The following is a 26,591-nucleotide window of genomic DNA, read 5'->3' on the forward strand; positions in this document are numbered from 1 at the left end:
AGCCTCCTGGTGCAGAGCTACAAGTTTAGCGACCAGGAGGCGATGCTCTTGGGGGGATAATAGGCAGCTGTTGTCCTCAGCTAGAAAGCAACTGCTGCTGTTTCCATGCACATTGCAAGCACAATAAATCACTCTCTCCTGCCCTCTTGCAGCCAAGGATATGCTCAAGCGTGCAGCTGGGGGGTGGGGAGTGGTTTTTCTCCATTTGCAATTTTCAAATTGGTCCTTTCTGGATCTTTGACCACAGCAGCCAAAAAAACCCAAACAAAGGGACCCAAGCTTGATGTAACAGGGAGATGTGTTAGACTGGACCTTTGTCACCTTTCAGATCCAATGTACAGATGGGCAGGCCGCCCTCTGTCAACCTATGACTCATATACTCACCCCCCCCAATACACACTGAATTTATCATGCCACTCTGACTCACCTGCCCTCTGCCCACTGACCAATGGGCTTCTGGCATTCCCATCAGCCGAGCAGCTTAAAGCAACCCCTCCCCTGTTTGCATGGTAAGCTCGTGGGGCAAGCAGTGTCTCTCACAACATATGTACATGGCATCTAGCCTCGTGGGTGGCTCATATCTTTGTTGGCATTGCTGGGTGCTGCTGTAATACAAATGATAACCTCAATTTAAAAAACAAAATCACCTGCCCTAAAAAGTTTCCTTTTCTTCTCGTTTATTTCCATCTCTAAATGTGCACAGATGCAGGCAGGCAAGGGAACAGTGACATGTTTCAAATCTTGCCAACCCCAGGTCCCAGAAATGGAAACTTTCTACCAGTGAAAGCAGCTAAGATCCAATATCCACTGAGATGTTCACTTATTTCTAGGCCTGGCAGATCAAAACCCATGTTCTGTATAAAAAAGCAAACTGAGACCTTCTTCCTGGCTGGTATTAATATATAGAGTTCTTCCTTTGGACTCCTGTCACCAAGGCAACCGGTGGTGGCAAAAATAGGGGCAAAAATACTGTTTTTAGAAACTATTGATTGTTTTTTTAAATAGTTTTTTCTGGCACAAAGCAAATTCAAGTGGCCTAAGCAAAAATGTTTCTATGCCACAACTGGGCAGGGCAGGGCAGGGCAGGACAGCCCCCCTGCATGCCAGTAAAACCATTCTGCCAGCAGGGAGTGTGTGGGTGTACACTAGAGATGGTTTAGTGCATGTATCTGTCTTAAGCAAGCACCCTAGGGCCCAGTTACATTTGGTTGCCTAGCAGAGATTTGCTCTTAATTAAAGGGTGAGCAAACGTGTGCTGGGAACCTTGAAGATACTTGAGAGCACGTTCTTAAGAACGGGCATTGGGGGGTTCTTAGTGCAGGAGCAGCTGTGGTGGGGGTGACACGTTTCTATGGGCAGGTCTACATTTAAGCTTGAGTAGCTATGTTACAATGCTCAGGGGTGTGAAAAAGTCCGCCCCCCCAACACGCAAGTTTCGCTCTGTCCCCACCAGCTCTTTGTCGGCAGGAGACGCTCTGCTGGTGTGTTGAATTTTAAACAAGCTCTGGGGAGCATTTGAATGTTATCTTCCCCCCTCTCCATGTTGAGAGCCCAGGCCCATTGCCCTCTCCCTAGCACAAGGCAAGTGCCAACTACTCACACTGACGTAGGGGAGCCCATGGAGTACACATTGATGGTGGAATTATTAGCATCGTAGAGCTTTTCCTGGCAACAGAGACCCCAAACAGACCGCGCTGCAAGGGGGAGATGTGGGATATTCAAGGCATGGCTGTGTAGATCCACATGCATTCAGGAGCAGCCTCCACCAGGGCTGTGCACCACGAACCTGTCTCCTCATACCACCTACCCCAAGCGCATGCAAGGCTGTGCAGTGCCAACCGCCACCCCTTTCCTCCCTTCCAGCTGGGGCTGAGTGCCAGAAATCAGTTAGTGTATCTTCAAAAGCTCGGCCCTGGCATCCGCTGGAGACACTTCCATGAAAGAGAGCTACACCTCTCCTTCTGCAGCAGCAAGCACTCTCCTGCTTCCTTCCAACACGGCCCAATTCCAGGGATCCCTGAGCATCAGGACCAAGTGACCCCATGGTCACCCTCACTGCCCTCAGGGATGGAGACAGAAAGATGCCTGGAGATCCCTCAGCCCAGTCCTGTTCTCCCTTCACTGATTCCCGTTACCCCATAACTACCCCCATCCTGTGGCCCACCTAATTACAAATAGCCTGATCCTTAGGGAAACAAGCCCGGTGACTCTCTACTTTGCAACAAGGTCACAACCCGAGTCTCGAAGAGACCACTCAAGGACTGGACAGCCCAGCAAAAAGATCAGGATCAACCTTTGCTACCAGGTCTAGTAATAGCAACAGCGTTACCTGTTATCCCAATGCGCCCCCACTCCAGCTCCTGTGTCTGGGCAGCTCTGTGGGAAATTGTGCAATCCCTGTTACTGCTCCCTGAATTTAACACTACTTCAAAAGGCCACTTGATACAAAGAAGGATGCATCCCTCATTATCGAGCTGTCTTTGTCCCAGGAGCGAGTAGGGAGTCAGCAGAGAGGATAGTGCTTCCCCTCTGGAAGAGGCAGTGATGAGATCCCTCTCCCCTCAAGTGCTGCTCCTGCTCCAGAAAGGCCCTGCCAGGCACCAGTGCTGGGATTCACACTCCCCACCCAGCCAGGCCTCTGTGCTAGAAAAGCACTCTTTTGTTCCTTGACCAACAGGCTGTGGCTTGAGGAGCAGCCCCCTCAGCAGGGGCTCTCAGGGCAGTTGGCACTGAGCATATTGGCATTTTAGGCCATCCTGGATCTGTCCTTGCCCTGGTAAAGGCCAGGTGGTTACCTGTTATTGCTGCAGGAGCACTGGAGTGCTTTCAACACGTGCTCAAGTGGAACACAGGTAGGCTGATTGCATCCAACAGATCCTAGTGAAAATAAATCATATTTCATCTGTACAGCAAAAGGTCCATTTATAGCACTGTATAAATAACTACTCTGAAAAGCAGAGCAGGACATTCCCTCTCAGGCAAAGAAGCTAATTACACATATCTTATCACGGCTACTTTCTAACACCAGCAATATCCTAGTTTGCACGTGGGTATGTAGTACAGCTGGAATGAACAGAAATCATTCTGAATCTGTTGTCTGCTAAATGAATGCCAGGGATAGGATCAGTCCTGTTAAAGGGACAGCCCTCCAGTACACCCAGTGGAAAACTGCAAAATAGTAGCAGCATTAAGGGCCCATTGCAGACCAGAGCAAAACCCCCAATAACGGAATACGCCCATGTTTGGTCCTACATGAACTGGTGCCAGTGCACCAAACCAGGCTATTTAATCAGACAGCAGTGATTCTTCACAGGACACACTCACAATTACTATGCAGAGCATCTCTTTGTCAGCAACCCATCAGCCCCTTCAGTCTATTAAGGAATAATAAAGTGAGACAAAAACAAACTAGATAAGGCTGGGGAGGAATTGAAAATGTCAAGATGGATTCCAGGGAGAAGCTGTGAAGCAGGTTGGGACAATGTGCCAAATGCTTCAATTATCAACCAAAGGGAAGAACAAAGTTGCCTAAGGGCAAGGAGGCATGGGTAAGGAGTGGCCAAGTGAGTCAGAGAGCACGGGGTAAGGTTGAACAAAGGTTCACACAACGCAGCAACAGGTCACACATTGCATTCTGTGGGGGACAGAGGCAAATACAGAGGTGGGTGATCTGACCACAGGCGCCTGTTCATGTTAGAATAAAGACAGGGACATCTTAGACCAGTTAATGAATAGCAGAAATGTTCTTCAATAGGTTTCTACTACACACCTGAACAAAACCAGATGCCCAGGCTGTAAACCACGGAGCAGAAGGAAGGGAGCTGGCCTCTCCGAAATGGAAGGGATTGTTAAATTACACTACAGAGATCAGAAATACCCAGGGCTTCTTGAAAACATAACCTGAATTATATTGTGTGGTCAGCTTGACTGAGTTTTTCTTACACATTTCCACTAGCGCAGTGTATTAGAGAAAAGTAACAGGGTTGTTACAACCAAATAACACACAGAAGTTTATTGGGGGTCATGGAAAACATCACAAGCCAAATACAATAAATAATTGTAAAAATGATTTCTTGTCTCAGGCAGGAGACATTCCCCTGGGACTCTTTCAGTATCCGGGGTGGCTAATTTTTATGTGAAGAGACGACCCAAAAAGAATCATTTCACAAACAGACTTGCTAGCCTGCTCTATACATAAAGTTGTGCTGATTCAACTAAAGGTGTGATTTTAAACCCGTTTTGTTAAACCAGTGAAAACACATAGACACACTGAATCCATTTTAAACCTGATTTATGTTGGTTTAACTTACACTGAGAAAAGTACAGGTGCAAGCTAAACCAATAACCCCCCGTTTTACATTGATGGAAGTTATGGCCATGCAGGACTTGGCACCAGCTTAGCCAAATCAGTTTTAAACCAATTTTAGTTAAACCAATGCAGCCTTTGTCTGTAGACAAGGCCATAGTTCTACTCTTCTTATCAAGAGTCGGACGCAGCCATGTACAATTCAAAGAAGTCAACACGAGTTAATCACGCCCAGAGGATGCAAGACAGAACCTGTATAGTCACCTAATTTGGCAGCTCCGACCTCTCTACTTTGCTAAATGGGCACGATCGGGCTCAAAGATCATGTTATCTCAGTGATTATAAGAAGGTTCATAGAATCATTATTAGAGACAACCTGGAATCAAAACGACTTACGAGACAGTGGAAGGATGCAGTTCAGTTACAAGGCACTGCCCAGCCTTGTACCTCTGCACAGGGATTAGCCCAACCTAAAATCTGTAAGGAGGAAAGTCCTTACAATAACAAACATTTATGAACCTTTAATGTATAGATTCGGAGATTTTTAAAAATTAAAACTTATTTAAAAAAATAATTCTGAGGTGTTTGGCCAGCTTAGTTTCCAAGCCACTCGGGCATGGATGAGAGCAAGCTGCCTCCTATGCAGAGCGCATTGTGCTTCATTCTGTTGCAGACTTCCGGACATGCCCTGCCTGCAGCACATGCAGGGAGACAAGAACTGGCAGCTTGTTATGCAGGAAAGAGATCCCAAGCTTGTGGCTCTGCAGCAGATCTGCTCCCAGTTCTTGTTTCTTTCTCTCAGGACAGCCAAGCATCTGCGAATGCTTGAACTCCTCTGTGCCCTTATCATCCTGTCGAGAAAGTATCAATTCTCTTTCACTTTGCCACTCAGGGTTCTCCTTTCCCCCACCATGGCACATCCATCTGCCACGAGAATGAGGTCACCAACACTCTTCCTGTGAGCAGTGGGAATGGACCATTTCCCCAAGTTTAAGTCTCCCACTCATTTTTCAATCTCCACTGACCAGAGCGAAGGTTCAAAGGTCATTTTGGATCATCAGTATGTTTGAGTGATACATTTGGGGGCAGCCTCAGAATCTGCTCTTGCCTATGCCTTCAGTTTTCAGCAAGAGCCCAGCCCACTAAATGTGTTGGAACAAGTCAATGCAATCTTTAGTAATCACCTCTTGTGATTCCCAGTTTCCTTTCTGCTCCACGGTGGTTGGTAGGGGACTGGACCACAGAAAACCAAGGAAAAACCATTCCTAAGTTACCAAAATGTTGTCATAGGGGACAGCAAGGCCAATGTTGTAGTTGTAACCAGTCTCTTCGTCATAGGAAGAGCGGCAAATAGGAAGGACACTCTCTTGAGCCAACTGGTGCACTGAGAATTCATAGGCGTAGATGATTCCTCGATGCCTGGGCAAAAACAAACAAGAAGGACAACGTGCCATTTCTAATTGTGTTACAAGCAAAGTCAAATCTTTAACAACAAGTCTGGTATCCTGCTTTCAGAAGCAGCCAACACCTGTTGCTTCAAGAAAGCAAATGAGGCCTCAGTACACCATGAACATTTGTGCAGTATTGTAGATAGAAGGAAATCCCTCCCTGACCCCTCCAGTGTTCGCTGTATGCCCTGAACATGATATTTGATTCTCTTACTTTAGCAATATATAGATATAACAGTTACCTGCCCATAAATGATCTAATCCAATTCAGGGACAGGGAAAGTCAGTATATTATAGCTGGATACTTGGAATCAGAAAGGGAAAATTGAACTGATATGCAAATACCAGGACCTTAGTTTAGGCTTCAGCATTTTCCCTTTGGGAGCTAATGCCATCACTAACATTTAAAGCAAGCAAGGAGCTGCATTCCCTATGTGGCTTCAGGGGGTTGTGTGTTCACCTACTGAGGAGGAAACAGACTCGAGTTCAGAGGCAAACAGAGAGAACATTGCTTCCCAACAGCTAGGAAGATTTATCTGCCGTTAAATGCTGCACATCTATCTCGTTGCTGGTTTGGCATGGGGTGTTTTTGGACTGATATATTTTCGTTAAGTGTCTCCACTCCTCTTTAAGACTGAGCATTCAGATGCAGAAACTTCTGCCCTCCAGAGCCTGTTCACTCACCTACGGTGAGCTGTCAGGTCATCATCCATGATGCTGGCACCCCGGGGGTTCTTCTCATCTGGGATGTTTGCTGTGATGAGGCTGTGAGTATTGAACCAAACATGACGGACTGGGTGTCTGGAAAATAAATAGCAGAACTGGGTGGGAGAATCCACTTACACACGTATCAGACAGCTAATGATCTAATAGGAACAATGATAAACCTAACTCAGAGCCCTGTCTTTAGTCACAGGCTGAGAAACTAGACTTTCATTTCTTCTAGGCAGGACAGTAAAGCCTCAGAGATACAAACCCCTTGGGAATGGAGGTTGTTCGTAACTTTGAAGTGTTCGTAACTCTGAACAAAACATTATGGTTGTTCTTTCAAAAGTTTACAACTGAACATTGACTTAATACAGCTTTGAAACTTTACTATGCAGAAAAAAATGCGGCTTTCCTTTTTTTTTTTTAATTAGTTTATGTTTAACACAAGACTGTACTGTATTTGCTTCTTTTTTGTTTGTTTTTTGGTCTCTGCTGCTGCCTGATTGTGTACTTTCAGTTCCAAAGAAGGTCAGTTCCTAACTCTGGCATTGGCAACTTTGAGGTACTACTGTATCTATTTAAAGTATGAAAAGGAAGCTTTTAGCACCATCTAGTGGCGTATTGCTAGAACACAGATGGAATTGAGAGCATATGGCAGGCAATGCTCTGAGGCAGCACATTTGCTTATCTTCTCTGTGAATGCACTCGTTCACATGTGGAGACAAGAAAGCCTCTCAAAGCTAACTGTTATCCATGACCACCGCCTTGTGACACCTCAATCGGAATCATGAACTGTGATTGCTTCAGTCAACCACTGTGTGACACAAAGCTGAGTGGTCCTTCCATCATTCCCTTCACATGTGAACAGTTTAAATATCAACCTCAGAACCCTTGTATCAAGGCAGGACTCTCAATTTGAGACACTCCCAGAGGATGATAAAATAGCTTCTCTCATTGACCCTGTTATGTCTCTTGTCATCTCCCAAACAAACAAATCATTTCCCCTGCTTGTTTTTTCCTCCTGCTTCCCCCTCTGTGACTGTGGGTTATGGACACAGACACCCAATAATGCCTTTCCTTTCAGTAAGGGCCTCCTGGCACTATTCATTTAGATTATCCTTTCTGGCTCATCCACAGGTTAATAATTTTATAACTGCTAAATCTAATGACTTCAGTCATATCCTGTGTTTCCTCCTCCACCCCAAAGGCCCATCAGATACAAATCACCCTCTTCCCTGACATGCTCATTAAGTGTTGCATTGGAAGATAATCAATGCAATAATGTCTCTAATGCATTAGCTGCATCACAAAGAACTTAACAACTCATGGGGTCAAAAGAGAAGGGGACCACCTGGTTTTAATCAATGACCTAACTTGAACTCTCCAGACAGTAAATACCTTGTCTCATCCACCTCAGTCTTGGGAAAGGGTCATTAAATTTAGGATATATCTGTTCATTTTATAATAGTAGGGTATCACGCTCAGATTTACCAAAGGCTAAACTCTTTGCTTTGGCAGAACTTTAATCAAATGGGAATTTTGCCTGAATAAGAACTGCCTAAGGAAATTGTCAAGATTTGGTGCATGCAACAAAGGGGTCTGCCTTCATCTCCAAGATATTAAAACATTGTGTACTGTCAGCATAAACAGCTATGGGTATGTCAGTCTGCTTGTGCAGAAGCATCATTTTTGGCCCTCTGATTATTGCTTTTTAAAGGGATGTGAATATGTTGGACGGAGTGTGTGTGCACGCTTGAAGGTGGAATAATCTCTGTAGTCTGATCTTTTTTTTTTTTAAATGATGTCCTCCCTTTTGACCACTCAAAGGCATAGGACAATGCTGTACAGTTAACACAAGAGTAAAACAGAGAAAAGACTGGTAAACCAAAACAGCCCAAAATTCAGAGTTTGTAAAGTGAGATCGGACAAAAGCTAAAACACAAAAAACTTCCCCAGAATTCAACACCACACACCAGTATAAGAAACTTCCCCAGGACCAACACTGTTTTTATGTAGGAGCAGCACATGAATTTACAATTTCTTGTCTAATCTGAGAGAAATGCAAAAAATAAACCATGAACAATAAATCGGATTTATAAAAATTACCTTCATTGCAGTAATGATGTGTTAGCAGTAACCTATTTAAAGGACCTCAGTCTATTAAAAGCTTGTGTTTTATCAGTGCTTCTTTAAATTAAATTAGCAACACCACCCATGAAAATTGTGGAGAACATACACACACGATTAACCATTTGGAATCCTCTTTAATCTGAGTCCAACTGAGCAGACCACCTAACAGAACTATCATGCTGTCCTCAGAAAATTTAGGCATAGGATATTCAGGACCAAGTGAAAACATGCCAGCTCAGTCTGTCCACTGGACCTGGAAATGTCATGGCAGTAAAGCCCCTCAAGCAGATGAAGTTACCTGGCGTGCATTTCCCACAGCTTGGTGCCCATCCGCTGATCCCACACGCAGACCAGACCCTCCTCTCCTCCACTGACAATTTTCCAGTCATCCATCTGCACGGCAGACACTCCTAAATGGTGGGCATAGAGGGAGCACAAAGATTTGCTTCTGCGGAGGTCGTATACCCTGACCCTGAACAAATGGAAATCAAGAACAGAGAGAGGCAGCTGTTACACTCCGCCTGCAGGTCCTGAGAGTGCAAACACTGTTTGGATTGTTAGCACGTTGATTACAGTTGCATTACACTTACAAAACACCACAATACTTTTAAAGAGCCTGCAATTCACTGGCAAAGGCAGAAATCCAATAAAATCAGCAGATAAAAACTGCCAGCTAAGCCCATCGCTCTATTGGCTGTCTAAGGCCATGTCTACACTATGGGCACTATATACCATAGCTATGCCATGGTAACCCCATCCTGCAGATGCAGACTATAGCAACAGAAGGAATTTTTGCATCACGATAGGAACTCCCTGAGCAACAGTAACTAGGTCGACAGAAGCATTCTTCCGTCATCCCAGCTGCATCTGCACCTGGGGTTAGGTTGGCATAGCTGTGTCGCTCAGGGGTGTAGATCTTTTTACACCTCTGAGTGCCACTCATGTATTAATCTACGTTCTAAGAGCAGACCAGGCCCAATACTATATCTGTTTTCCAAAAGGACTTTTGGCATCTACCCCAAGGTGTGATTCCATTGGGACTGTTAGGGTTTCTTCACTGGAAAACTATGTAACAAGTTAGACATGTGCCTTACTTTTCAATTACTGTAATACAGATTATATACTACTGTTGAGAATGGATATTTGTTCTTTAAGGATTAGTAATTAACATAATACTAAACACTAGCCAATGCATTCCCAATTTGGGCTACAAAAATTGCTAATCCTTGCCTTGCAATTCCTCTGGCATGCAAATACCCCTCTCATGGCAAAGAGAGCATCAAACATGAAATTCTCTTCTACGTAGTGTTTAAAATTCCTCCAGTTCAGTGTCACTGTACCAGCACACAGCCATACACATGACTGATGGAATCAGCAGATGATCTTCTTTTGCACCACTGGATTTTCCCAGTGTAATATCCACTGTCTGTTGAAAGTTTTGCATCAGTGCTCTTTCCAGTTTTTAGGAACTTGGCTTCTTTGTATGTACTATGCAAAGTGAATATTACAATGAAATATAGGGAGAATTTCAGTCCAGAAGATAATTTGTTTGCCTCATGAACTGCTAGCAATGCAGTGAGTAATAAATGACAATCTATTTGGTGTATTGCTATAGCACCTGTCTCCTTGGTATCTAAGCATTGTCCATAAAACCCCCAGGACAATAGCAAAGATGCAGCTAAAGGACAAGGAACCAAATGTTACACCATCCAAGAGAAAAAAATCAAGGGAATCGTAGATTAACACACTAAAGAGTCATTAACACTGAAACAAAGCCATCTGCAAGCATCCAAACAGCTGCCTTCTTTAAGTATCTTTGGCCTAGATTTTCAAAAACGACTAGTGATGTTGGTTGCCCATAAGAACGTAAGAAAATAAGAACAGCCATACTGGGTCAGACCAAAGGTCCATCCAGCCCAGTATCCTGTCTACTGACAGTGGCCAATGCCAAGTGCCCCAGAGGGAGTGAACCTAACAGATAATGACCAAGTGATCTCTCTCCTGCCATCCATCTCCACCCTCTGACAAACAGAAGCTAGGGACACCATTCCTTATCCATCCTGGCTAATAACCATCAATGGACTTAACCTCCATGAATTTATCCAGTTCTCTTTTAAACGCTGTTATAGTCCCAGCCTTCACAACCTCCTCAGGCAAGGAGTTCCACAAGTTGACTGTACGCTATGTGAAGAAGAACTTCCTTTGATTTGTTTTAAACCTGCTGCCCATTAATTTCATTTGGTGGCCCCTAGTTCTTATATTATGGGAACAAGTAAATAACTTTTCCTTATTCACTTTCTCCACACCACTTATGATTTTATATACCTCAATCATATCCCCCCTTAGTCTCCTCTTTTCCAAACTGAAAAGTCCTAGCCTCTTTAATCTCTCCTCATATGGGACCCGTTCCAAACCCCTAATCATTTTAGTTCAGAAAAGGGCAACTTTTTCTAATGCCAGTATATCTTTTTTGAGATGAGGAGACCACATCTGTATGCAGTATTCAAGATGTGGGCGTACCATGGATTTATATAAAGGCAATAAGATATTCTCCCTCTTATTCTCTATTCCTTTTTTAATGATTCCTAACATCCTGTTTGCTTTTTTGACTGCCTCTGCACACTGCGTCGACGTCTTCAGAGAATAATCCACGATGACTCCAAGATCTCTTTCCTGATTAGTTGTAGCTAAATTAGCCCCCATCATATTGTATGTATAGTTGGGGTTATTTTTTCCAGTGTGCATTACTTTACATTTATCCACATTAAATTTCATTTGCCATTTTACTTAGTTTTGTGAGATCTTTTCAAAGTTCTTCACAGTCTTCTCTGGTCTTAACTATCTTGAGCAGTTTAGTATCAGCTGCAAACTTTGCCACCTCACTGTTTACCCCCTTCTCCAGATCATTTATGAATAAGTTGAATAGGATTGGTCCTAGGACTGATCCTTGAGGAACACCACTAGTTACCCCTCTCCATTCTGAAAATTTACCATTTATTCCTAACCTTTGTTCCCTGTCTTTTAACCAGTTCTCAATCCATGAAAGTATCTTCCCTCTTATCCCATGACAACTTAATTTACGTAAGAGTCTTTGGTGAGGGACCTTGTCAAAGGCGTTCTGGAATGCTAAGTACACTATGTCCACTGGATCCCCCTTGCCTACATGTTTGTTGACCCCTTCAAAGAACTCTAATAGATTAGTAAGGCATGATTTCCCTTTCCAGAAACCATGTTAACTTTTGCCCAACTTAAGACACCTTAAAAAGTCCTGATTTTCAGAAAGTACTGAGCACCCAAATAAGCCATCCCCTCAATTTAGTACATCAGACAGCAACAACATTCAGTGCAGCAGAGCTTTTGATGAACACCTGAGATTGCAACTGCTGGATCAATTAACCAAAATACTCTGTGTTTTCTATCTAAGGCATATCCGTGGCCATCATTCCATAAAGTTTCCATTTCCATCAGCATTAGCAAAAAAAGGTTTGCATATAATATTTCACTCCAGATTTTGCCTTCTTTGCAATTTCAGTATCCTGTCCCACACTATTACTACAAGAGCTTTAAATGCTGGGGAATGACTGATAGGTAGTATCTATATTATGCTTTTCCCCACACACAAACTCAATTCTGATCTTAAACCAATTTTACCCTCATGTAAATTGTCTGATTTCCATGGAGTTCCTCCTATTTTATAATGGTATAAATGAGATCAGAATCAGGCCCATTACATTCAATATTTTTTTTACAAGAGACAAAGTGGGTGAGGTAATATTTTTTTTTGGATCTTTTATTTTCATCTCATCCACCTTGTCTCTCTAATATCCTGGGACCAACATGGCTACAACAACACCGCATATAGTATTTTTTACAAGTCAATTTGTACGCTAAAGCTTCTTGTTAATAAGGTATAATTAAAATCCTAGTGGTCTTCAAATAGAGCTCCTTTTCTTCTGCTTTACAATCCTCTGTTGATTTTTGTTTGGATACCATCACGTATGACTGGGAGGAAAATTCTATTACAATACTAGGACCCCAATTCAGGAAATTTAAGCAATGCTTAGGTGCATTCTTGAATTAAGGACTCTCTCCTGAATCAGGACCTAGATACATAGTGACTGGAATATCCAAGTGAGTAGGAGAGAGAAAAGCTTCAAACCCATCCAAGGGAAAATAACTAGTTTGAGAGGGAGAAACCTCCATCACGTCTCATTTTGAGTTAAGTTTTGAGTTTATCAGCCGCTTCTTTCCTTATTTACAGATCCAGTAAGAATGGGTGCCTGTGTGTGAAGTAAGGGTTACTTACACCCATTCAAATCTGTCTCTGAGCTCAGCTGAACACAAAGCTGTATCACTGCCTGGTATGCCTAAGAAATCATCATGCCATATTGAAATCCAGCATACAGTAGGAAAAAAGGGTGTTTTTTTTTTTAAACTTCGTATTTCAAGATTAAAAAAATAAAATGTACAGCTTCAGAAAACAGAACAATATAGTGAATGGAAATGAAAAATAAAGGAAAATCATTGATCCCAGAGTTGAAAAGAAGCTGCAAGATGAATCTGATAAATGTCAGGAATGGAACAAACAAGCAGACTGACGCCCAAATTGTACTATGTTCAATATTCATGGTTTGATTCTTGTGCTGTTCCAAGAAGCGCTCCCCCTTTCCCTGTTCTAATGAAAACCACACCATAGGAGCTTGCAAATAACTCTATTCCAACAATTAAAACAAAAGAAGACAGAACCGTCCAAAGACTCCAACAGGGTAGCATCCATCTGACAGGCAAGAAAACATGCTGGAACAGAGATGGGAGTACGCTGAGGATGGTTCTGTAGAAACACCTATGGCACAACTCATCAGAGCACTTACAGACAGAGGGAAAACAGCTCCTAGCTTTCTCCCTCTTCAGCAGTGACAAAGAGCATCTGGCGTGCATTAGAACGTCTTGTAACGGTAGAATATTTCTGAAACTCTCTCACTCACAGCACTCTTCCCATCTTTGGCTGCAAGTGCCCTGTACGATAATTAAGGTTTCTTCTATTTAAGCACAGCTGGAAATGAAACTGACTGCATCCCAGTTGATACATCAGCAAGGGTCCAGCTTTCAGGCACATTTCCATCCTGCATGCCCTCAGAAAATTAAAAAGAACACTTGAATTGTTTACGTTTGCTTTAAAAAGAAAAGGCGTTTTACAAACCTGAGATGAGGCTCTAAACAACTGGAGCCTCAGCTATCGCAGAGACTGCCATTCCCCTCCATGCTCTGCCATGACAGCTATGCTCAGTGGGAATGCCTCAATTCTGTACTAGTCCAAATGAGTCAGGAGCAAGCCTTTGTTTCTGATATTTGATTGCTCCAGAAATAAGCCTAGCCAGGTTTAGGGGTAAATGTAAACCAATATCTCCTCAGAAGGCTTTCCAGCATTGGCCGGTGCTAGCTTCCCCTGATATTTAGTTTTCTGATGCTATCCACCATTTTGGGTGCCTTCAAGGAAAGCAAGGTCGCTGCTGTGGAGCGTGTCACAGTGTGCGCTCCTCATTCTGGTGATGGTGTTTGAAGTGCACCTAGACTGATGCTCTATGGTTGCTCCCAAAAGAATCATTCCTTTCCTCAACGGAAGGGAGTTGTGGGGGTTGGGTTTTGGTTTTTTAACAGATGGTGTTGAATACAGGACTTTCCCTATCGCATAACAATGAGGTCAAATGTTGGGCCCGAAATCCTGAGAATGTCCATTTTAACTCCAGCAGTAGGCTCCACCATTGGCCATTATTACTTAGCGTTCATATTGTGAATCCCTCGTTGGGAATACTTGTTCTACAATAGGAATCCGGGGATACTAAGTCCACTTAATACAGATGGGGGGGGCGTCCAGCTGAGAAAACATTATACTGCTGCTAATGCCCTTCAAACAAACTTTCATGAGTAATTTGACTTTGTTTTGGGTGGCAGAGGATCTCTTTTCAGGGGCCCTATTTAACTGCTGAACCACTGGATTTCTGCTTTCCTGTTAGTTTAGCTCCAGCCAGGCCTCCTCCCTTAGATACCTGGGCTGTAAAATTCAGAATCATAAAGCTTTTCGTATTCATATTCTGAGAGGAGAGGACTTCAGCATTTATTCTCCTATAAGGGGAGTTACTTTCAATTCCTTACATGAACAGAGATATCAAATTTGCACATGCTCTTCTGTCTCTCCCTGAACAACTGACACAACATTATACAAGAGAATAAAACTACAAGCAGATTTGTTGGGATTCGCAGGATCCTAGCATACACGGGAGAAATTAGTATCTCCTAATTTAAGAAAAAAATCCCAAGAAATCAGTTACATGCATCAAACTTAAGCTGCTTCTTGTATTTTCTTTGCTGACAAAGCAGGCAGTTTGCTCACATTGCCTCTTTGCTGAAAAGAAAAAAATTGTTTGACAAAATAATCATTTTTGCAAGCTGCTGCACTGGCAGGATGGAGGTCTGGGATTTGGCAATGGAAAGTATCCGCCTCACAATCTGATACCCACCACCGAACCAGACCACCACCTGCAGCCCCATGCCCAGCACTGAGGGGAGGAGGGAAGGAGTGGGGAGCCATTAGAGACTGGCCTCTCGCCATCCCACATCTCTTTGGTGCAGTGGAGTGACCCTGCAGATAACCAGCCAAAAAAGAAAACCTAAAAATTGGACTCAAAGGGTCTTTTTAAGCACTTTAATCCTTTCACACTGACTGTTCCCAGTGCGTCCGTTTCTGGCACCAGATATCATGCAGGGAAAATCCGACTCGCCAAGCCAAGGAGTTAAAGAGAAGGCTGTTAATCAGCTAAATAGAAGCTGGAATCTGTTCACATGAAAGTCTCTTTTCTGTCACCTGAGGGACTCTGCAGTGCTCCGAAATACACTCTTGACATCATTTGGCAGGCGGACCCATCTCGTCCTACATGATTCATCCCTTAGGTTATTTTTTTAATATCAGAAAGTGAGCTTTTAAATGCCAAACTAATTTTGTGGGTGATGGGGGGGAGGGGGGAAATGGAAGATATTCCAAGTGGTCTCGCTGGGCTGTACACCAACTGCGTCCACCAAATGGCTTAAAAAGAAAGTCTTCCCATGGTGCTTTCAGAAACAAAGCAAAACGGCAGCCACATCCAACTATTACCTAATACTTTGTTCCTGAAGTTCATGCAGGCTGTACTTACAGCATACCGGGGAGAACCTAACTCTCACAGAGCCAGCAGGGAATGAAAGACAGAAAGTGAATTCTAGCTCTAGATAAGATATTGCTCTTGCTTGTACATACCTCCTGTCTTTATTGCCTGTAACAAGCATCCACGGAGGACTATTCTGGAGGTTGACACACGTGAAGTCACCCAACGAGCTGCCTAGCTTTGTTAGACACTGACCTGTTTCCAGGTTGTAGAGAAGTATCTGGCAGAAGGAGGGAAAAAAACAAAACGCACAAGGTGAAATATAACAGGGCCACGTGGAGTGCATTTTGCTGTAGCACAAACCAGAGCATAGTCATTACCACTCAGATTTTATTAAAGAGATGGTTTACAGGCCTTCTTCTCAACCTTCTAGCGTGTAATCAGGACACAGAGATTTCAACTACTGAGGACAGCAGCAATAAAATGCATACAGGGGTGGCAGGCAACCAGACTGGCACTGTAATAGACTGTCATGAATTAGGGATATGTAGCCTGAACACTAGCTCTGGGCAACCATGGTGGAATAGGTACAAACTTTGGGAGTTCAAAGGAAGCTACACTGTGTTTGCTCAAGTCATATTGAAGTCCATATTGAAAAGCAAATCTCCTCATGAACAGACTTTGGATTGTATTTGCAATAGTATTGGAAGCTAAGCAAATCTGCTTTTAAAAGGGTATCAAAGGAAAAACAGCAAGAGAAAGAGTCTACAAACTAGGGTAAAGGAGAAAAATAAAGGAACATAATTTGCTTAGCTCCGACAGCAATGAGCACTGCAGAAGACCCTTGCATAGATAGTCAACTAGACAGACTAAAGGATCATTCAACTTAAATCACAATTCTGTCTGATTTTTTTTAACCTACTATTACAAGTAAATCACAAGATAACTGTTATAAAGATTAGAAAAAATAAATATTTTTCCTGTTTGTGTACTTTCTGATTTTGAAAGCACTATGTTTATAATCAACTTGACTGTTTCTCCTGCACAGTCAGCTTCAGCTGTTTATGGGGGACTTTCACATAGCAACAGGAGACAGAAAGTATGTTCAAAAAGAGGAAAATGCAACTGTCAAATTATAAAAATTGGCAAGGAGGCTCAGCAACAGGTGTAGAGCCTAAATATGCATTTAAATCATTTTGTGAAGTTAACTAGATTTCAAGTTTGTCCCCCCTTTAAATGCAAAAATCTATGTCGATCTAATATTGAGGTTGCATAGTTAATGTAAAGCAAAAGGAAAAATAAAGGTTTCTATAGCAACATTAACATGACCATGTGGTACATGTAGTATTTTCAAGGATTTTTCTTGTTATAACCTGTGTTGCTTAATAAATGTTACATCATTGCTTATAACAAACATGAAATATACAATATGTGCAACACAGCCAAGTTAGCTCTGCTGTAAGAACCTTAACATCTGCATTGTCTGACTTTCAAATTTTAACTGAGCAACCTTGATGTTATATTAACAACTTAAAAAAAAAAGTTGGAAAAAAATTACCTGTGCTTAATGCAGATAAGCATTTGGACAGTTTTCACTAGACTTTCAAGTTCACACCCTACCAAGAAGAGCTCCTAATTTTGCCTCAAGATAGTTTTCTGCAAGGTTGAAGTACAGCAGTAGCACATCTTTTGTGATGGCTGTCTCTTGCCAACAAAAAGTTGTTTTTTTTAAATAATTAAAGTTTAGAAAATGTGAGGAATACAGCAAAAATTGGAGAAAGACTGCCGTTTTTCTACATTTCTCCTGTTGCTGAGGAGAAGGCAACAGTGTTTGTAGGGTGAACTTTGCATGCATCACTGCAACTTTCACAGATTTCCCTCATGCAAATTGTCCTAGCAACAGCCAATGTGTTTGACCCAACCCCTTTCCCCTCAGGCCAGGCACAAAGAACATGCATTATGGTGATGTAGTAAAAAAGCCAGGTTTCATCAGGCTCTACTAAAAATATTAGCAGCAACCCAAGTAAGGATCCATAAGTGATTTTTTTCAATTGTTTGTAATGTTTATCATTACCCAAACAGTTCTTCTCCTCCTCCTCCTCCCCCCCCCCCCCACCAACCCCCGTCTTGGTCCTGAACGATCTCCTTAGTGAGGGCTAAGTTCCTCCGTTAGCTTCCATCAACATATTACTGACATGCCATGTCTCAGAATTAAGCCATTTTTAGTGTGTATTTTTTTCATCATCATCACAGAACTCAAATGTACCTGAAGAACTTTTTAAAGTAATTCACTCTTAGACAAAGGCCTAGCATGGAAAATATCATCCCAAAAAGATTCATTCATTTGAAAATCTGAACCTGTGAAAAGGGGGTTATAAACGTAAACTGTTTCATAGATAATAGAGAGACATGGGGGTGAAGTCATATCACCCACCTTGTCTCTCAGACCCTGGGACCAACACAGCTACACCAACAATGCAAACATCACTAATATTTCACATATACCACCACTGAAACACATCCCTTTCTGAAGAAAAGCACAGCAATCAATCATCACTCTGCACACACACTGGAAAGAAGACATTTTGGCCAAGACACTGTGGAAAACCATTTTTTGTATTAAAATTGTAAAAAAAAACCAATGGCCATGCTTGGCAGACCAGACTTCTGCTTTGAAGGTCTCACTTGAAAGACACAGGCAAATAATCTCCACTGAATTCAGTTTATCTACCTTGAGAAAGAATAGCAACTGAGTTGACCTATCAAGATTCCTGTAGTTCCAAAGAATCTAGACCATCTCTTTCTGGTTGCACACTTAGACCCTGGACATAAGGCAGTGCCTCTTGTTGCTCCGGAGAAACTCCCTGCAGCTGCTACTTTGAGTGTCTATAGACCTAATAGATTCACCTAATAGATCTTAGCTCCGATCTACCCTGTCAACATAAAACTGGAACACAGTTTTCAAATACGTATCATTATGAACAGGAATGCCCTCTACGAAAACCTGTTAATGTGCAGGCATTTAAATACCTTGGACTTTTCTTAGCAAACACTGAACACAATTATTGTCCTAATTGCGTGCCAAGTTTCATTTTCAAAATCAGAACAATTTTCTAGTTCTGTAGTACGTGGGCAAAAGGCATTTTTAAATTAACATATTCACTTATTTACACTCGTGTAGTTTACAGATTGCCCAATGCTTTAACCTTTTTATCTGTAACAAAACTAAACTACCAAAAAAAAAAATTCTGATCCACCAGACTTTCCATATGTATTGACATTCATGACAGGAAACGTCCGCGTCTCTTGCCACTCTCTATCTCCTCTCTTTTGTTTAGGTTACATATATATGTTTTTCTGCCCTAGTGGCTCTTCATCTGCAAAAAGATACTCTTCAGAGTTATTAGCAGATATTTTCACCTTTTCTTTGCTCAGTGTAAGATTTTTTTTTTAAACCCATCCCTTTTGCTTTTACTACTTCTCTGTCTACCAAGCTTCAAACCAGAATACAATTTTATAACTGAATTAAAAATCCTTAAAAATAGGGAGGTTATCAATGAAATGACAACACAATTTTGAAGCTGCTGTAACACTTCTGGGGAGCTCTGCTGTAATACCCTAAAGTAACTAGGATTTTCTTTATAAAGGCCAAAGATAAAGCATGAAAATATCTGGCCACTTGGGAGTTAAAATAAGGGTCTCCATGTTAAAGGGCAAACAAAGCATAAGGTCTCTAGCAGGTTTATAATCTTATAATGCACACTGCAAACGGATTATCCTTTTAAAGACACTTATAATCCTATAATGGACACACAAGACTAGTGACCTAATGGGTACAAATCTGGTAAAGGTAAGTGAACCTAGAGCGTCTGGGTGTGAAATAGGGCACCCTAAGGTAATACTCTACTGAGGTACCGCCTTCTTCCAACAGAACTTTTGGGGCAAGAGGGGTGAATAGCATTATATCTAAGCAGATTCTCTCTCTCTCTCTATTTATGTATAATGACCAAAAACCCCCACAAAAAATCAAAAATCTTTACCTACTAACAGTTTTCAAATGCAAAAGTCTAAGTTACTGGATGAGAGGCAAGTGATCTTCCAGAATGTTTAATAATTCAGCAAGGCAGAAATATCCAAAGAGTACCTTTACCATTACGTTTAGTTAAAGACCACAGAGATTAGAAAACACATTATCCATCTCAGAGGCGATTCTTTCCATGTTACAAGTCCCTTAACGACCTTTACCATCTCTCCCTCGCGCGCTCTCTCTCTTTTAATAAGGCTGAGCAAATGGGACTTCATTTTCTCTGACTGCCACAGACTAGTGATATTAATTATTCATGCTCATACTCTCCCTTTTGTTAAGGTGGTGCATTAGACTAATTTCCCTCTTTGTTGCACGAGCTGGGCGAGTCTCAGCCTGTGGCCACTGTTCTCAGAGAGACATGCTGAGAAACAGGCTCACAGACTTATTACAAGGAATGAAGGGCGGTGGGAGAAAGAGAGACTGGAAAACTTACTGTAGTTAGGAAACTTTAAATCAGCAGGTGTGTGGAAATTTTAACAAATGCAGTCCAAGAACCTAACAGAGAGAACCTAACAGACAACAAAATTACAGCTTCTGTAGCCAGACCAACTTCTGCTGTGAGCTTTGTTACATCTTATAGCTTAGTAAGGTCCAGCATGGCATAAATACTTTGGATGAGACACTTCCAAAAAAAAACAAACCAAAACCCAAAAAAAAACAACGCAGGTGCTGAAGGAAATGGTGTTGATGGAACTCTTCCATGCACATCCAACATCCCAGCATGGGGCTAGAGATACTATGCTGGTGGAGATGCCATTTTTGGACAGAACATAAAACAGAGTCCCCAAGCACTTGTTATCAAAGAGCCTGCAGTACTTTTCACAAGAGCAGGGGTATTCACCCCAGTGTCCTGGCTAACGGCCAATTCAGGCAATTGCATTGTGAAATAACTCCCTACAGAGCAAATCCAGCTATGTTTTTTCTTCTTGCCCTAAGTTGTTGTGTTTTGTTGCCAGTAACACTCCAAGAAGTGGCTTCTTTTCAGCAGTGGTTACATATACGAGGTACTATGTAACCCTAAATAAATAATAATTATTAATAATAATAATAAGGAAAAGGTATAACAATGGACTGAAATCACTGGCCCTTTCACTACAGAATAACATACTGGGCACACATGTTCCTGGAACATCTTAACTTTCCATTCAAATGAATGGACATATCTAAGAATAATGATACTCAGCACTTACAGAGCTGTGCTAAGGTCTCAAAATGCTTTACACAAGGCACATGACATTACCCTATTTTACAGAGTGGGAAACTGAGGAACAGAGAAAAATTACACGACTTGCCCAAAGTCACAAAAGGACTCAGTGCCAGGGTTGGGAACAGAATGCACATCATTTTATTTTCAGTTCTGTGGCCTATCCACTGGATTATGCTGCACACATTGCCTGCATACACCAATATTCTCTCAGCAATAAGGAGGTTCATGGAATTGCTAGTCAGTCAGGGCGTCCTTTAAGAAAAGAACAGAACTTATGAGGATTTTTTTTTAAAATCCATGGGTCAAGAGGCCATCTACAACAGTGGACAGAGCTATATCACATATGCTTGATTCAGATCTCATCATGAGGTTAAGCTTAGCGCCTGGTGGTCGCTACTGCAAGTTCTGAATTTTATTTCTAAGAAGCATGTGGGAAAAAATATAAAACGTTTACAAGTCTTAGGGGGACAGTTTGCTGGTGCAAATTGTACCAAACTGTTATAGTGGCTACTGTAAACACAACACACAGTATAGCAACATAGGAAATCTGACTATTAACAAATGCACGGTCAGCATATTGATACTCGTACACAGAGACAAGTGTACTGGCTCCATAAATTTAAAGATGAGCTAAGATTTAAGAAGAGCAGAGAGAGAAAGAGAGAGAAGAAAAAAATCAGAAAGAGACCCAGAGATAAAAAGAGTAAATCACACACAAAACAGCCAGTTAAAAAAAAAAAAAAAAAGCGGTTAACATACATGAATAATGGATGTTTGATTTAAAAGCAGTTTACTCCAATATGATGTAATTTTTGACAATCAGCCAGAGAGACTATTTTGCAAGTCTTTGCCAGATATAAGTCATTGTGCAGAAGTGGTAACACAACCATGTCTGTGAGCATGTGGAAAATTGACTTTCCTGCCATCCCAAAGGTGACTATGCTGGCAAACAAAAACTTTTATCTCAGGTGCACTTAGCTGTGCTCCCCAGACCTAAGTAGTGCTCAAAGGGCCAGCTCAGAGAATCCATGAAAGCATTGTTATGATTCATCTAGAAAGTCTGCAGCATTCCCAGCAGTGCAAGAGTCAGGTCTCTTGCACAATGCTCTTTACGGAATCCTCCAAATACTTACGGCCTGCCACATAAATTACCTATGAAGCTATAAACAATTAAATGTAGGTTTATTTTTCCTTCTAAGTTTTTATTTGAATAGAGTCAAAGCTGGTAGCACTAAGTAGAGCCAGACATCGTACAGGCAGGCAGTGTATGAGCTTCAGCAACACAACCCTGCCAATGCACCTGCAACCCCTGCTGTTCCAGTACTGGATCCTTCCTGAGCAGGGACTGCCAATCATCCAGCATTGTGCCAAATTTGATGGTTCTGCGATGTGGACAGATGTCTGCTAGGGACTGGAATGAGGTCAGCAAAACTCATTTAACTTGTGGCTGAAGACTGATGTACAAGTTCAGGGAGACAGAAGTGAAAGGATATTGTTTGCCCACTAAACAATCTACCCTATAGAAAAAAACCACTATTTTATCCTCCTTCCTGCCCGATAAAATTAGGATGGGTAATATGAAGGCAAGTTGGTCCTCAAAATGGAATGAATTATTTGCCTGGTCTTGCAGATAATCTCCTTAAATATTCATGATGCATCCTAAGGGCAACATTTTCAAAATCTGAGATACTCGTCTAAGCGTTGTGCCACGTCTCAACGCAGGCATATAAAAAGCGGCTTGTCGTTTTCATTAGGAAACATAGGTAAATATATTTTTGCATAATTTTTATTAAAAGTTGCAAAAATGAATGGCTCTTTCAATTTAGTAAACAATTTACAAGTTTTCAATGGAAAATCATGGAGGCAGATTCAATTATTCTTGGGCAAGACACTGGTTAATTACTATATTGTGTATGTGTACACTGAGGTTTTCCTGACTTAAGTCATTCATCTTAGCAGTACTAGGATGTTACTAAAGGTTTGAATTAGAAAGACAATTACAAGATTTAGAAGGCAGTACCTTGAAAAGGAAGGAAAGACAATTATACATAGGAATCAATACTAAATAACAAAAAAGAACAAGACTATTTAATGGTGCTTTTCATCCCAAAAGTTACCCCGACACTTTACAATATAAGGCTCAGCTTCTGCAACTGGACCCACTTGGGCAGACACCTGTGCTCATGTGGATCCACTTGCAGGACCTTTCATCCATGACTGAAATGCAATCACTTCCAGGGTGAAACAGCAGCTGTTTAACAACATGTTAACATGGACCTTACACAAGTGAAACTGCATGCAGCACTTAGGTAGCCAACGGCAAAAGTAAATGTATAGTAAAAGCTAAAACAGTAGCTTTATAAAGCTGGTCAGCAGGCCTCTGGATGCCAGCTCCAATGCCATCACTGAAAAGGAGCAGAAACAGGGGATTAAAAACAGGCCAGTTTATTAGTACGCTGATTTTAAAGCTGATATGTAAAGAAAAAACAATGGGTTTGTGTTTCTTTGCTTTTTAATGATGGATAAAGAAGATCTGAGAGGTTTTAGGCAAAGTGTTCTACCTTAAAAAAAAAAAATTAGAACTTCAGGACTTGCTCACCCTAGAAGACCTGGTAACCAAAGGCCTAGTGAAACTGACACCAGAAGAGACCCTGAAAGCTAATCAAATAAGAAAGGAAGTGAATTTTGGTCAAACATCTTGTTAAAGATTGCCCCTCCCGCTCACATGCACAGAACCAAAGCCACCCCTGGTTTACGTGTACTGACATTAATGGAGTTACAGCAGGGATGAATTTGACCCATTATGCTTAAAACCATTACTCACACCTCTGAATTCCATGGACTGTGGAGCACTCTGGCCGTGTCTACATATTTTAAGGATACAGTATTTCTGGAAAGCAGTACCTTCTGCATTGGCCTGTTAGTGCCAAAAGGTTCAATATTAAAAAAAAATTAACATTGAGCAACTAGTGGCCAAAAATACTCCCACAAAAATTGCCACCAGCTAATAATTTATAGTATACTGCACATGAAACAAAATGGGATGCAGCTTTTATATTGGAATGATGTAGCCGTTAGACAACAGCACTGGAATTCACTATCAATATGTTTCTGAGATCTAAAGCTCTTCTAAAGGCAGACCATCAACTTGTGACTCAAGTAATCAACCGATACAAAGTCCCTTCACGTCTGTGTGTGGGGAATAATTATCATAATAGACATTAGTAATTAATTTCCGGCGTGATGTCAGCTGGTGTAGCAATGCCAAGCAAGCGTCCTTGTCAAACATACCCCAGCCGTCTGGACTACTTCAGTCACATTGCCCTGATTAGGATGCGCACTGATGCACTGCTTAATACAATCTGCCATCAAATGCCAAATACTTCAGAACTAAATTAGGAAATATGTCCGACTCCACAGAATGATGCTAAGGACTCTAAGTGGATTTCTCTATTCCTTTATGAGGCACAAAGGCGATAGAATTGCCTCATTCAAGACCATTACATTGGCTATCTTCTAACCTCCCAACCTCCCACCTCTGCGGGGAAAAATATTGGATTAGGATGCAAAGGATTTAATAAAGACAGTACGGCCTCATAGCATCTCTCACCCCTAGAGGTATTTATGGGTCTTTCAGTGTTTTGTGTGTAAAAAGGGAACTTTAAGGGGAGTTTAGATGCAGATTTACATCAACAGTAGAACTAGACCGAAAGAAAGCTACCCCATTCTATCTGGTTGTCAAATGGGGAAAAGTGATAGAACTGCACTTGTGCACCACTTGCCAGAGTTCCCACCCCAGCAACAACCCCTTTGCTCCATGCCCCACCTTCCCTTCCCCCAGGAGTTGCTGTTCCCCTTTCCTACTAGCTCACTACAAACCTGAGTAGGAGTTATGGGATGAAATTAATCTGTGGAAAATTTAGACAGGAAAAAGAACCAGGAAAGATTTCTTAACAATGAGATCTATTAACTGAGGAACAACATCCCAGGGGAAGTGACAGAAACCCCATTGCCTGAGTCATTTAAAATGGTACTGGGAAAAGCCCTAGACACTAGGCTATATAAGGAATAATCTGTACACTACCAGTGAGATGGAATTAATACCTAATAGGTCTTTTCCATCTAACTTCTGTGATATTCAACCACAATGAACATACACAGTAGCTGGATGTTTCCAGTAAAGACATCAGCAGTAAAATAATTTAAAACATTTAATTGGTCTTTGTGCAGTTTCAGGATTAACACTCCATTGAGATGAATGAGGCAATTCACACTATTCAGAGCTACTGTTTCAGTCTGTCTGCAGACTCTGGAAGACAGCTCTGGTCTGATTCGCATTTGGAAAAAAAAATACCATCAGAAGAACTAGAAGTTTTTTTCCCAGTGAAAGTTTAAATTCTACAGTAAAATATTTGACATATTATGCCCACACTGCAACACAAAGTTTCTGTGGGGCGTATGACCAGTGGACTAATCTAGACACTAGGTCAAGGAAAAAAAACAACATTTTATGATGTAGCGAATGACATATGTCAATCTCACTGAAAAATTAAAAGCTTGCCCTGTTAAATCTCAATAGTTTTAAAGCTGTAGAGCTTGCCTGATCCATCAGCTTTTTAAGCATAGATTCAGTACAATTGCAAAAACAGAATCTGCAGCTTATCAACTGTGCCACTGCCAAAAGACGCTTATGAAGGTAACAAAATGCAGAAGGCTTCAGACACAAAGATTATTTATCCATCCCCTAAAGCAACATCTCACCATTCTTATAGGCTTGGAAGTAACTTAGTTCAAATACTGAAGTGAAAAATAATGGCATTCTCCAAGGATTGCACAAACAGAGTTTGACTCATTACTTAGGATGCCTCAGGTAGATTTATTTTTGAAAAGAAAACAATTCCACCTAGAGGACTGAAGCAGTAGAAGAGACGGCTATCTCTCTTGCAACTGGGGAGCAGCAAATATAATACTTACAGAAGCTAGCATGAGCCTTTTGACTAAGGGCATGTCTACATATACAGCGCTGCAGCTGCACCAGTGCTCTATGCCGACGGGAGAGAGCTCTCCCGTTGGCATAATAAAACCATCTCCACGAGCAGCGGTAGCTATGTTGGCAGGAGAAGCTCTCCCACCGACACAGCGCTGTCCAAACCAGTGCTTATGTCGGTGTAACTCACATCGCTCAGGAGGATGGTTTATTCACACCCCGAGCAACAAAAATTATGCCAACATAAGCTGTAGTGTAGACATTGCTTAAATTACCAAAGTGCTGGCATTTCCTCATTTTATGCTCACTGAAACAAATACTGAAAGTTCACGTAAGCCTCAGAGCAGTGTGTTAAGAAACTGACCTCCCAGTCCATTCACACAAAGCAAAAAAAAAAAAAAAAGAATTCCTTTGGCCTTTGTTAATTGTACAAAGGGACCTGGGTTTTCCCATTTGAAGTTCTGACCCTAAGAAGCACTAAATGCCAACTGGCAAAGGGTTCAATGTTCTGTAGCTGCAACAGCTCCTACTAAGCCTGATAAACTCACTACATCTAACACACTGCTGTCATAGTATGTA

The 26,591-nt window shown here is 41.7% G+C and overlaps 1 protein-coding gene across 1 annotated transcript in view; it reads right to left on the reverse strand.

The window, feature by feature from the left end:
• Nucleotides 1–4,477: 4,477 nt before the first annotated feature.
• FBXW8 (F-box and WD repeat domain containing 8) overlaps nt 4,478–26,591 on the reverse strand; it is a 65,787-nt gene continuing 43,673 nt past the window's right edge. Inside the window, exons 8-11 of the mRNA XM_039505532.1 lie at nt 15,884–16,011; nt 8,891–9,064; nt 6,439–6,555; nt 4,478–5,725 (exon numbers count right to left, since the gene is read on the reverse strand). Coding sequence (XP_039361466.1) covers nt 5,572–5,725; nt 6,439–6,555; nt 8,891–9,064; nt 15,884–16,011 — 573 coding nt within the window. The 3' untranslated portion in view covers nt 4,478–5,571. The remainder of the gene's footprint in view (nt 5,726–6,438; nt 6,556–8,890; nt 9,065–15,883; nt 16,012–26,591) is intronic.

The sequence above is a fragment of the Mauremys reevesii genome, linkage group 18 (assembly GCF_016161935.1).
Source record: "Mauremys reevesii isolate NIE-2019 linkage group 18, ASM1616193v1, whole genome shotgun sequence".
Classification (NCBI taxonomy): Eukaryota; Metazoa; Chordata; order Testudines; family Geoemydidae; genus Mauremys; species Mauremys reevesii.